This window comes from Pectinophora gossypiella, chromosome 1 (genome assembly GCF_024362695.1).
Source record: "Pectinophora gossypiella chromosome 1, ilPecGoss1.1, whole genome shotgun sequence".
NCBI classification, from domain to species: domain Eukaryota; kingdom Metazoa; phylum Arthropoda; class Insecta; order Lepidoptera; family Gelechiidae; genus Pectinophora; species Pectinophora gossypiella.
Window position 1 is genome coordinate 8,920,369 of NC_065404.1, and position 13,828 is coordinate 8,934,196.

A 13,828-nucleotide genomic window follows, 5' to 3' on the forward strand; every position below is an offset into this window, starting at 1 on the left:
CATACTTTACCACGCTGCTTCACTGGGGGTTAGTGGTTTGAGGTAATTGAGCTTGTAGCCCAGAGAAACTGTTTAAAGTGCCTGCGACCCTGTACCCTGTTGTATCAGCTACAACAAAGGTTTTTTTCGATTTCAGCTTGCGAATTTTTTTTATTGCAAGTAAGTACTTACCAGGGTCTTCATCAGTGAGCGTGGACAGCGGTCGCAGGTGCTCGAGCGAGTCATGGCGTGCGAGCGCGTCGGGCGCGGCCCGCAGCGGCGCGGCGGGGGTCGGCGCCGGCGGCGCGCCGCCCGCGCCCTCACCGCGCGCGAACACCAACTCCACTGCGCCGTCGTTCGGGAACGCCGGGTCTGGACACAGGTGGCATTATGGTATGGGTATGGGGAGGTGGATGGACAGTGTTTATAGTACGTAGTGGACCTTCTTCTCAAAGACTAAGAGAGCAAGAGTAATCTGCAGATTGACATGCTCCTTGTTCTCTAGTTGATTTTCATACATAGGTATAAATGTGAAAGAAGACCAAAATTTTTCATTGCACCGATACAAGAATATAGGTCTGCTTTCACTTTATACACTTAACAACAATATTATAATTTTAGTTTTATAAACTGCTTAGTAAGGTGCGCTTGTTTCACGTGAAATATTTGATATTCTATGTAGTGTGGGTATGCCGCGTGTACTTAGTATCAGTTTGTCATGCTACTTACAAAATGAATTGTCAGTTAATTATCAGAATAATATTTCAATGTCAATTAAGAGGTAGAAGATCGTTCGATAGATTTTTGGCTGCAAAGTTGGTAGTTTATTTATATACAATTGAGAGGGAAAGTGATATTTATTGTGAGAGTAGCATGATGGTTTAGTTTAGCTTCGACATTCTTATCAAGTGACGAGGGCTACTCTGTCGACTCGCTCATCAAGGAGTGTATTGTATTAAAATAAGTTGCGTTAATAACATTTCAATGTTTTCTCGTGAGCTTCTCGACGGTAACCCTCATGTTACCGGAAGGAGAAGTGGCAAGCATAGTTTACCGTGCGCAGCGTGGTCGAGCTGTTGCTTAGTAAAGGAAAGCGTGTGGTCGGCGACGGCGCAGGTGTGGAACTGACAGGCGAAGACGAGGCGGCGCGGCACGGACGACTGCGAGCTAGGGTGCGCGTGCGCCGCGCGGCGGTACGCGCGCACCACCACATCGCCGCGCAGCGCCAGGCGGCCCACGCCCACCGTCCAGCCGCCACCGCTCACCATGTATAAGCCTACGACAGAAAGGAGGAAATTTAAGAGTTATTAAGCAACTTTGTACGGTACTGTCTTCGAGCTACGGAAAATTAAGAGACTGTCAATAACTCCCTATGGCAATTTGGAGGATTCGAATTGAAGGGTCTATTGATTAACAGTTATAAAAGCCTATTTGCTGGTCTTCTGTCAGATAATTTTTGGTTGTAAAACACATGTCAACGTGTGGTGAAATTTTAGGAGTTTTAATAAAAGCGACTGCTGCAGGTTGTCTGATGATTACTTTTGGCTCGGCGCACCTCAATTAGGGGCGAGAGATTATTATAATGTATTACCTGAAGTGTAGACGCAGACGAAGTTCTCATAGATTTTGAGGAAGGCGATAGTGGGGGTGGCGGGCGAGGCGAGCGTGCCGGCCACGCTGACGTGCGTCAGGTGTAGCGGCGCCGCGTTCACGCGGATCTGACCCGCCAGCAGACCCGCAAATGTATCGATGTATCTGTTGGAATTACAAACTATGAGAGAGACGCATAAGAATAAGTGGTTTTTGAATTAAATATATTTTCTTTTTGTGTTATTATAGGGTAACACTGTTGGAACTTTATGCTATGACAACGCTTCTAGCACGAGACTATAGTGTAAAATTAAAAGTCCCATGCTGGGCGCCATAATTTTATCAATGATTTTAACATAGATGGGTGGATGGATGTCCGAAAAGTTTATTTATTGATTAGATATATGTTATAATTAAGTTGGAACTTTATCTTAAAACTAGGCTAGCATGAGATTCCAGTGTAAAATTATAAGCCCCATACTGGGCGCCATAATTGTATCAGTGAAAAAAACAAATAGATGAATGGATGTCCTAAAGTTTTAGTAGTATTTTTAAAAATATTTTGTCTATATGAATAAATTAATAGTGACAATCGTCATGTCCGATTTTTTTATCTGGGCTTTTGGCACAATAAACGGACAATCTGACCTATCTTACCCAAAAGGAATTGCTGGTGACTGGTTATTAAGAACTCACGGTTTAACCCCATATACTTAGCCGGGTAATGTATGTTCCCGACCACTATCATGCCTGGGAACCTTTAGCCTAGTGGTTACTAGCAAACTCCGTTTCCTACAAAAGCTACGGCCGATCTGATCGTCTTACTCAGAAGTAATTGATATTGATAGCATACTGACCGTTTATTCGAAGGCAGATGGAAGACGGGGACCCGGTCGTCGAGGTACCGCCGCATGGCGTAGCGATCGAGCGCGTGCTCAGGCGCACCGCATATCGCCGAATAGTGCATGTACGCTGCCACTAGCACGCCGAGCCGCTCGCGACTGCCCCTGCAACGAACAAGCATACAACAATAAATATATAAATCGTATTATTTCTAAGGTAAAACGTAGATAAGTTTCGTATACTACTAAAGACTCTATGTATTAATATGTACGCTCTTTATTATTTGGCCCGCTGTTGCTGTCTCATTACTTTAATAGTAGTAAGTAAGTAGTTTATTTATGTCCGGTCATTTATATTAATGGAATAAATGCCACAGAAACCTAAAGTAGTACTTTTTTATAGCACTTTAGCAAGGATTTTATTTTTATTATCCAATAAACTTTACTATCTACACTTTCAAGGTTGTACAAATATCTACTTAAAAGACAACAGGGATTTGGCGATAGAATCTCTTTGCCAATTGACAATCATTATTTAAACTAGGTCTTTTTATACCTAAATGTTTTATGCGTGTCAAATGAATATATCTAAAAACATATACTATTACTTAGTACCTTGTTATTTGTACCGTAATCTTTTCATATACAATTGTGGCGCCCAGCATGGGACTTTGCTATCACTTTTGTTGCAGTTATAGTCATTGGTGAAAAGGTGGGATCTTAGTGTATATATTATGCTTACCACGCAAGCAAAATAGCGACGTTCTTAGGATGTGCGGCGAGCCAACTCTCAATATGCTTGCAGGCAGCGCAGAGCCGTTCTAACGGCGGCGCGAGGTCCCCCGACCAGCCGAGGGACCGTGCGCGCCCGAACACCGCGCGAGCCACACGCCCGTCACCCGAGCCGTCACAGCTGCTTACTTCAAACACCTGGAACAGATAGCGAAAGGAGTTGGAGAGATTTGAATAAGTATCGGTGTCTCTGATGATGGTAATGGGGCGGCCATACGTAGCGCAACTTACGTGTGATTAGGTAGGTTAGGTTTGTTGATCTTTCGTGAAACGATTTCGTGAAATTTACTTATAATGAAAAAGTTATATACAATAATTGTAATGCACACAATGCAAAACAAAACAAATACACTTATCCAAAATAGGTATATATTACATACAAGTTGTACATTTAGTACAACAGCTTCGAATCAGAAGTATTGGACTGCCTTTGACTAAACTTAGCAAATAACTGTGCCACAGGTACTGATTTGACGTGTGAAGGGTGATTTAGCACCGAGTATTTGCGTATTTACGTATTTTTCCCGAAAATGAATGTGCACTCACCATGAAATGCTCGCCATGTTTGTTGGAGAGCATGTGCGCAGCCTGCGCCTCGGCATGCGCGTCTCTCTCAGGCAGGTGCAGCGCCAGCATGCGCTCTGCCACGTAACACAGGTCCAGCCGGGACCCGCCTGCCGGCCCTGGGTAGCTCGCCGACCGCAAGCCACTCTGCCGAAAAAAATAATAGCTTAGTACCCATTTGCAACACGACTCACCACCTAACACGTTGGTCTAACAAAAAACTCGGTACCCCTGTACTTAGTTCATCATGTATCGCTGACTACACCAATTGTCTTGCTTGATTGAGGAAAAACCTGTGCTCAGAAATGGGACGTAATGGATGTGTTAGGAACTAGCATAAACAACACCACCAACTCGCAAAGTGTGGTGGAGAACGCTCCAGATTCCTTCCGGTGGACTGAGAGGAGGCCTTAGCTCAACAATAACAGGGACATATTTATCACTTGATATAAGTCAACTAGGGTCATCATCATAAAAATAAATGGAGAAATAATAATATACATAATGAAGGAGACATAACGAAAACCCATTGTATCATAGCTAGTGTGTTATGCTCACCAAAATAAAATCGAAAATAAAGATTCGGATAAAAACTTAACAAGTCGCAGATCCGGTATCAGGCGATGGTAATGATGATTGAGGTATGCCAATATAACTTATACCTGTTCTGAGATGTTATTATACCTCTTTACAGGTTCGCTAAAACAACACCTAATAAGAGAGCACTTTAGCCGACAAAGTAAGATACCACAAAAAACCTCAAATTTCCTTCACGAGCAGGATAAATTGGGTTTAAACTCGTAAAAGAATCTTAAAAAAAGTTGTTCTGTATCCAAAGTGAAGTAAAAAGTTTTGTGGCAAATAAACTCCAAGGTTGTTCTGAACAACAGGAAAATTTAATCAACGTTTTACGTTTGCAGAGCGGCAGCAGTTATTTCGGGACCCCTCGACGCTAAGTGGCGATCACAGCACGTGCACTCTGCATGCTGAGGCCTTCATTGCTATTTATTGTTATTGTTTTAAATTACTCCACAACTTCCAGATTATTCGTTCGTTTACACGGTTCGCTGGTGATAAACATGGTGTCCCGAATAAATGAAGCCATAAATCTCCGCAACACGAGTGTTTATCGTCGCCTGACAGCTCTACGTAATGTAAACGGGCACCGAATAACTTTACAGCCTCTGTTTCTATACTTACTTTTTATGTCATCGATATAATAAATATGAATGGACACGAAGGTGTGACACACAATGAGGTTGGTTACAAAACTGTAAACAAGAGGTACCTAAGCTACGATAAGGTTCTCATAGTCGCGTATTGTGTTACTTAGCTAATGGAGTGGAAACTATAAGTAAACAAGTAAAGTGACGGTAAAGAGTGAAAAGCCCTGATTTGGTTTAGTGGCTTACTCGTGTCAGATTGGTATACATAGGGTCGTAGGCGCGACATAACTCCGGGAAAGTGACACAGTGCGCGTAGGCGCGGCTAACATGTCCCGACGCCCGCCGGCCGTCCGGAGCCGCTTCGATGCATTTAATCGGATTAGTCTAGCCAACGCATAAGCCCTGCAGCGCAAATTAAGACCATTCTTGCATAAAGACGCGTATTTAGTCTGTCGTTAAAATTGTTCTGTCAGATGTACAGTCGCGGTTACTGTTGTAAATGTCGAGTGTAGGTTTTGTACGTCGGCTCACAATGACGCACGCATTTATAATTGCTTGTGTATAGAAACACGTGTTCGGAGGTAGTTTGTCTTGTCTTGTACCATAATTACCGCCAGGGGATATAACAAACGAGCTCGAACATCTCAGTGTTGTTCCATACACAATTAGGTATCGTAACCTGTGACCTAGCAAGAATGCGCTATCACGTTTACTTAGCGAATAAATCTGTCGCGGAATGTAATTAGGGGTTTGATAAATTACTTAATAGTTACACATTTATTGTAATGACGGACTTCAAAAAGTTCCTCAAAAAGAAATATAGATGGCGCTGTATTGAGTTGTCTTCGTTTAACCTTCCAATTTCATGGAACATACATGCATCTTATATCTTTGTTTTTGGGTATAAATGATGACCCTTGTTATTACACCCAGGCGCAACACATCTTCCACCCGTTATTATTCTGATCAAAATAAAGAGAAACAATATTGGTAGCAACAATAAAATTCTATAAGTACCATATCTGATCCATTTTTATATATGCCTCTGCCATCACATTATACTTTTGAATAATTATGTACCCGAGCAATGAGAAAATAGATAATTAAACACACACGATAGACGTTAAATCTGTACAACGCCATCTATTTTGTGTTTGGTTAATGTAGCCTGGATAGTCCATTATTATAGTATATAGCTCATATAAAGAAGGAACGTTATGTTTGAAAGTAGGTAGTCATCATCACCATCACCAGCCTATTAACGTCCCCACTGTAGGGGCACGGGCCTTCCCTATGGATGGATAGGGAGATCGGGCCTTAAACCACCACGTGGGCCCAGTGCGGATTGGTGGTTATTAACGACTGCTAATGCAACCGGGACCAATGGCTTAACGTGCCTTCCGAAGCACGGAGGAGCTCGAGATGAAAACTTTTTTTTTGTGGTCACCCATCCTATGACCGGCCTTTGCGAATGTTGCTTAACTTCAACAATTGCAGACCGAGCGCGTTTACCGCTGCGCCACCTAGCTCCTCTTGACAGTAGTAATAGTAATCAATTAAGTGTTTATTAAATGTTAAATACATATTAGAACTATCAAAACGTTGAATTTATTGGGTTTATTGGGTTGAAATCTTGTTTTCATGTAAGTGCCATAGTTTTGGTATACGGTTTATATAAATTCCTTTGGGGGTAAAGTTTCCACCAGCTTCGATATGTGTGGTTAGTTTTAGTATAATTGTGTGAGTGTAGTTATACCTGGTCCCGGGCGAGGGGTGTCGCGGGGGTGGCAGGCGCGCTCACCGCTCTCGGCTGCAACAAATTACACGATTCACTTACAAGTTACAACACTGTAAAGTCTGTAAATCACTATAAAAAAGGTAGTCGTAACTCTACTGTTACGACATGTTATCTAATGTTTGAAATCCCTCTCGTAGCAATCTAGTTGAAATTTGCTTCGACAATGTACGTAGTAATAATTCTAATAATACTGATTTGACTAAGCAAGAGATCTTAAAAAGGCTGTTGTTTGTTTACGTTGCGCACGAATTCTTACATGCGCAAATATCATATTGCAATAAATTTTTTTTTTAGATAAATTGTTTCAATCTAGCCTTTTAGATTCCCAGCTTTTTGGTATAAGAGCAGTAACTTTAAAGATTTAGATGATTTAAACAAGTTTAAGTATATGGGAATGACATCTTGTGCACTAGGGAATATCCGCCATCTAGTGGGTACCTATACTTAGCTTTAGAACAGAAAAAAAATGAGTGACTTAAAAAATAAGTCAATATACTCAAACTGAAACCCGACTACGGAAAAAATCACGCTCTAAAAAGTATGAAACAAGAAAATAGGTATATTGGATAAATTCTGAGAGGTGGATTAGAAGTTGGGAAAGACGTGCATACGTACATACATACATACATAAATGGCGGTCAAACATATAACCCTCCTTTTTGCTTCGCCGCAGTCTTACCCGACTGGTGTACCTACAATGTACCTAGGTGTAAAAATAAATACTTCATCATCTTTGTCAGAATAAGAGCCTGAGATTTGATCCTAAACAAACGTATAGGTAGGTAAGTAATTATCATTAAAAAAACACTAACTCTATTGCGAAACAACTGAGGACTTCGACAAGGTCGTATCAAGTCTGTCATTAAAATGAAATCAAAAGTCGTAATTTAATTCTCGTCATATTTTCTCAATGCCGCTACATTCTGACAGGAGATATTATATTCTGTTTCAAGATAATAAACTCGTATTGAAAAGTAACATTGAGGAATTTAATTTCACTATCACGTTTGATCTTAGATATCTGATTTCTTCGAGTATTTTAAGCAATAGCTGCTACTTGCATAAAATAAAATAAAGTTCGTAACCCAGATTCGGGTCAACAAACACAACCAATACAATGATTACATGTACTTAATATAAAATTTTCTCCCATAATACAGGCTGTTCGTGACATCCTAACAAATACTGAGGGGATGATTATTGTGGGCATCTAGGTGTGGTCGATGCTCTGCTTGATGGTATAGGGAATAACACAGCTGGATAGTGTTGTTGACTGCACCTTTATTAATTTTTATATTATAAAGTTTTAGCACACGATACACGTTAGTTAGATTCTAGATTCAGAAGGCAAGTATTGCCATACTTAAAAATATGAAATATAATTTTGTTGGGGATGCCAACAATTATCAAGTGGAATTTTCCGTTGCAAAATTCATGTTTTTTTATGTTTTTTTCAGTTATTTTCAGTTCCATACTTTTGCAACGGAAAATTCCATAACTACTCAGAATAATGGTCTGAATCATGTCACTAACACCTCGTATAGGTACCTATTTTCCTAACATGCTGCTAACTAAGTAGAGACTTCTATACACTTATAGCTTTTTGTGGCAAGTTTGCTAACAACTTAGTAAAGGTAGACCTTAGCTAGATTAACGAGGTTAAACTCTCTCGGCGGGATATTATGTCGGAGGTGTCGGCAATAATCAACCGTTTAGGGGTGAAATACGCTGGAACTCAGCGTTGTTACGTTTATAACAATGGTGCATAATTTGACGTGCCTCTATTGCTTTTTTACTTGCATTTGGGTAAGTATGTTTATTTATTTACATATTCAAACACATTATCATAACAGGCCAGGCCCAATTCGATAATGCTTAATACAATCCAATTACAATACATAGAAATTCATATAAACACACAACATGCATCAATTAAATACCAATAAATCTTTTAAAACATAAATCAATAGATAACAAAAATAATAATCAAATACATCATCAATAATTCCCATAAATAGAAACAATAAATGTCAAGAAATTAGAACATTATTAAATTATTATGTCAAAAATTTATTAAAAAGTTAAAAAGCTTCACCACCGTGCCGTGAGCCGTGGTAGCCTAGTTGGTAGAACGCTTTCCTCTCACTTAGAGGTCGCAGGTTGGAATCCAGCACAGGCCTAAACCAATGGATTGTCGAATGTTTTTTCGAATTTAAGTTTGAATCATAAATTATTATCACGCGCTCAGCGGTGAAGGAAAACATCGTGAGGAAACCCACATTTCAGAAAAATGCATTTTTGGATGTATGTGACCTAACCTGTATTGGACAGGTTCTCTCTTCGCGGGTTGGAAGGTCAGGCATGCAGGCGCTTCTGTAAAAAACCGGACCTGTCAAGTCTTCAGGTTGGGTAAGCGGACCTTGTGAAAAACGGGATAATGCCAGGGATATGATGAAAAAGCTTCACCACAGAGTCGCTACCGATAGCGTTGTGATAATTTGTGAACGCGTACTTACATACGAATTTTCCCTCCCAGTGCCACCATTGAGGTGCATTAAGTTTTATATACGAATGCTCATTTCGAAATTAATAGATTTAATAGAAATAGAAATGTTTTATTGCGACTATGTGTTCGTACAAATTGTGGTGTTATAAAAATACAGAAGTTATTATAGTATCAACATGGACCTGGTAATGCACTGCAACTGGTAGAGAGGACAACATACTTAATTAATAAACATAACATAGCTCAAGAGAAGTCGATATATATACTATATAACTCTGCAACTTCGGGAATACAGGAGTGATGCTATGTTATGTTAGGTAACATAACATAAACAGTCTATACTATACGCCTCTGCACGGCACAGACCTCCCTTCAATCAACCGGAAGGGGTATTGAGCATACTCCGCCACGCTATTTCACTGCTAGTGGATAATATAGCAGTGTTCAAAATTTAAATTAGGTACCAAGAAGAAAATGTAGCTCATTTTAAACTCAATGGGGATTTTCTTCAACAATCCGATAGGTGTTTGGCGCTTAGCATTGGTTCCAGCCAGTTGCGATTCGCCAAGGGTACCGTCCATATGTCCGGCTCGTGCTCGGCCATCGCCGAAGGCCGGGGCTATCGTCAGATCGGCTCAATAAGGCTGATAAACGAGCCCCGTAGGTGTGGCTTAAGTGATTACTGCAGCTCGTCTCTTCCCGCACTTAACGACTATTAGCTGCATTGTTATTACTTAAAGCTACTTCGCGGCCGCTTAGCTTTACAAGCTGATTCGGTGATAGATGCAATCTTGATAAATTGGATCTACGGCGTTACAACATGATGAAAAATGTAAAAGAGTTGCGTTAGCGAGAACATTTTTAGTATAATAACTGCCGTGAGCGCGTTGAACGCTATCGGTTAATAGGAGTTCACGCTTGGTTTATGAAGTATCACGTGTGGCTATTTATAGTTAACACGCGTCATGTTACTGCGTCTGACAGTATTAAGTTTATGAAGGAAGTTGGCGATATGAGACGCACCGGTGGTCGTTTTCGGTGAGGTACGGCGAGACTGCGGGAGCGACGGGAGGCTTCACGTATCTTGCCTCGCTGCAGGTAGAACACAGCTCGCCAAAGCGCGAAGGCCAACCGATGCAACGCCCGCGCTGCCTCGGCGCTGTCCGCGCGCACCACGCGCCCGCGCATCCTCGAAAGTCGCACGCAATCGCCATGCGGTCTTCACAACTCGATAGATCCTCATTTGTTTATAAGCACTTTTGTTTGTGGTAACATTATTGTTGTTTGCAAGGCACTTTAATTTATTAGGCACTGAATTGACAAACTTGTAAGTATCCACTTTTCCTGTACTCAGGTGTATGAGATGTTAAACAATAATATCACAAGTACATCTACCTATGTGTTAAGAAATGCATCGCGCGGCAGTCGTGTAACATCTGCAAGAATGTAACGTCCAGAACTGAAAGTCACCTCTACCGTACTTCGTAGAAAACCAGCCTATATCTGTGTTACTCAAAATAGGTACGACAAAAAGCGTCGTTAAGTCTACGTCAACAAAAACAAAGGATGCGGTGAAAAGCTCTTGGCCACCACAGGAACGTGTGGAGTGCGCCCCAGGGCATGTGCCCGCACTGCGGCATGCACGCCGGGCATTGCATATTGACGAATGTCCTGTCAGCGGCAGACATTTATTTTAGAAAAGAAAAAATAAACCACAATAAATATCGAACCCAAGCAAAATCGATTCGATGTTTTAATTATTATTGTTTAACAAACGTTGAGAGTCAATGACGTTTAAGGTTATGCCTTATCGTTTTGTAAGGCTCGCTTACAATGTGTGGTTGCAACAAATGCGGGTGTTGCAGCCAGCTACAGTCACCACAAACATAACCCTGACCTTCCCCATAAAACGCGCGCGGGTCAACGACCGGGGGGTGCCATGCTCATCTAAATAAAAGATCGTCAGAGCGGTCACCGAGCGTGCTTTTCTTTCATTCAGCTGTTTTTCTGCTTTGTACGTATTTATTCAAAAGGCTGTCTGCCTTGGAAAGTAGGGGGACGCCCTCGTATGAAAATATTCCAATGCATGAAACGGAATGCCAATCTGCTAAGATGCGGAAGTAGGACCTGGTGTAATATTTGAAATGGAAAACAAAACATACATTCCGATAAGTTAAAATACCTACATAAAGCAGAAAAAGCTTTAAGGGAAATGCATAACAATGCTCATATATATATATGTATGTCTGTTCTTATCATAATTGCAGTATTAAGAGTACCGTTAGATACAATTGATAAGCACAATGTTTGCCCCGCGCTCCATTTTATCTTATCGTGGAATGAATAATTACTATCTACTTTATCGTAGATTTGTTTTGTAGAGATAATTTCAGTATTAAGTATGTGTAGTAATTTGTGATATGTATGTAGGTTACGAACTAGACTAGAGCTAAGTAAAACAGAAACAAAACTTTAAAATTCCAGTAATCACAATTCTAACACTAATTAACACGCACGATGAACGCACACGCACTTTTTCAAAAGTTATAAAACACTATTCACTAAGTACGTACATTCTATTTTTAAATAAGGCACTTCCATAAAACTTTAAGAACAAATTTTTCTCAATTATATTTTTTCACGTATCACGTTCTTTTTTACAAATGATTTTAGTGCGTAGAGCAGTGTGTTTTGGCCGTGATAGTGCGGAGTAGTGTCGGTGTGGTGAGGTTTGGCCGCAGTGGCGTCGCGACGGGAGTGGCGCCGGCACTGCAGCGTCCCGGCGGCTGGCGACGCAGGGTTGCTAGGCAACGCACTGCCGAGAGCACCGATATCGTACACTGCATACAACTCTTTATCATGACAGTAAGTAACAATGTTCAGAATTTCAGTAAATATTTCAATAAACCTATGTATGCAATAAAGTGATCTAATAGATAGATATATTATAATACTTTCTAATGTAATGATCCTGAAATGAAAATTATAAATAAGTATAGAGATATTTCAGGTTCCCTAAGTATTTCATACATAAGATTTTTAACATTTCAAACGTATTAATTGTATATAAGTAATTATGTGTATTTTATAATTAAGTATGGATTTGTGAATTGTCGAAGTAAATTAAATGAATTATTAAATTGAATTGATCTTTTATTCTTTTCTCAATTTAACTGAAAATATCATGGAATTTCAGCTAATGGTGTCGTATTCATAAGTTACACTTATCTAATTTTAAGTTAGATACTTACTTAAGTAACCTTAAGTAAATTGATTGTGAAAATATGAAGTCAATATAGCAAGAATATGTAAGTAAGTATTTAAATTAATAAATAAATACGAACATGATGGAATAGTGTAGAGACTTCTCTATAATTAGCGGCAAGGAATAAGTAACATTAGTTAAAGTCAACACATCAATTAATTTTATCTTTCGCTTTTTTATGTGTTTACGTATAAATGATAAAGGTACCTAGATGTAATACATATCACAAGATACATTAGATAAATATGTAGGTATATGATATACATACAGACAAAAATAAGCGTGTAGAAGTGAGAACCTATCAATAATTACAAAATAATTAGGAATCTGTTTGGCTTACAATAGAACACTGAATTATAAACAGGTAGGTACTTAATTATCAGGTTAATATATATACTTTATTGCACTTAACAACTAGTTACATCACAAACATGAAATGGACGTTTACAAGGGAGGACTTATCTCTAAGAGAGATCTCTTCCAGCCAACCCAGATGTAGGTTCAGCTTACACCAACGGCGGCTGCAAGTTGTCTTTGATTACTTGTCACTCTGCTCACCCCATTAGCGAATAGGGGCGTGAGTTTATGTATGTACTTGAAAATACGAGAGGTAACTCTTGACATATAGACACAGTAGAATATAATATCAATTGGTATTGTTCAGAGAGTGAACAGTGTACTCTAACTGCACCACATTCGCTTTTTATTTTTATTTCACACACAGAACTAATCACTGGCCTGATTTATACCAGCCATTGTGATTTATGGCGATTGTATCGTCGAAATTAAAAGTTATTTTATTCATCGACCATAAAATTGCCGAACAAAGAAAATCTCATATTGATAGCTATTATAATTATTATACGTAATACCAGTGATCACATTAATTTTAATAAAATCCTTTACCCCTGACAGGACTTTATTGATCTTTTATACAAATCTTTATTGAATCAATTTCCGCAATTTACGAAGAGACTTAAAAAAACGAATGATTATTTATTTATTTTTCCACAATATAAGTAAGTAGTATGTATCCGGCGATTTATGAATTGGGTCGTGTACTAGGTTCAAAATAAATCATGGAATTCTGATTAAGTAAGAACTAAATAAAGACAGATCTATAACTAAAGGAAAACATTGTATTTTTTCTATTTAACTTATTTATGAATTTTAATCAAGAAAAACGTAATAACAAGTCCGACATTTTATCACGTTTTTCTATGACGTCACGATGAGCTTTTTCATACAAATTCAAATAGAGTAATTTCGTGTTTTGACGTTCAGTAAAAAGTAACTTATTTGACTAGTTGGAAACTAGCCTATTAA

At 39.4% G+C, this 13,828-nt stretch overlaps 1 protein-coding gene across 5 annotated transcripts in view; it reads right to left on the minus strand.

Moving 5' to 3' along the window:
• The window catches only part of LOC126366099 (tensin), a 106,804-nt gene that overhangs the window by 25,048 nt on the left and 67,928 nt on the right, over nt 1-13,828 (minus strand). For 4 of the 5 annotated variants that reach the window (XM_050009042.1, XM_050009038.1, XM_050009051.1 and 1 more), the window contains 7 exons: nt 6,690-6,743; nt 3,750-3,914; nt 3,154-3,341; nt 2,427-2,576; nt 1,571-1,734; nt 1,034-1,255; nt 172-351 (listed from right to left, as the gene is read on the minus strand). In XM_050009042.1, coding sequence (XP_049864999.1) covers nt 172-351; nt 1,034-1,255; nt 1,571-1,734; nt 2,427-2,576; nt 3,154-3,341; nt 3,750-3,914; nt 6,690-6,743 — 1,123 coding nt within the window. The remainder of the gene's footprint in view (nt 1-171; nt 352-1,033; nt 1,256-1,570; nt 1,735-2,426; nt 2,577-3,153; nt 3,342-3,749; nt 3,915-6,689; nt 6,744-13,828) is intronic. The other variant, XM_050009044.1, reaches the window with a different exon arrangement.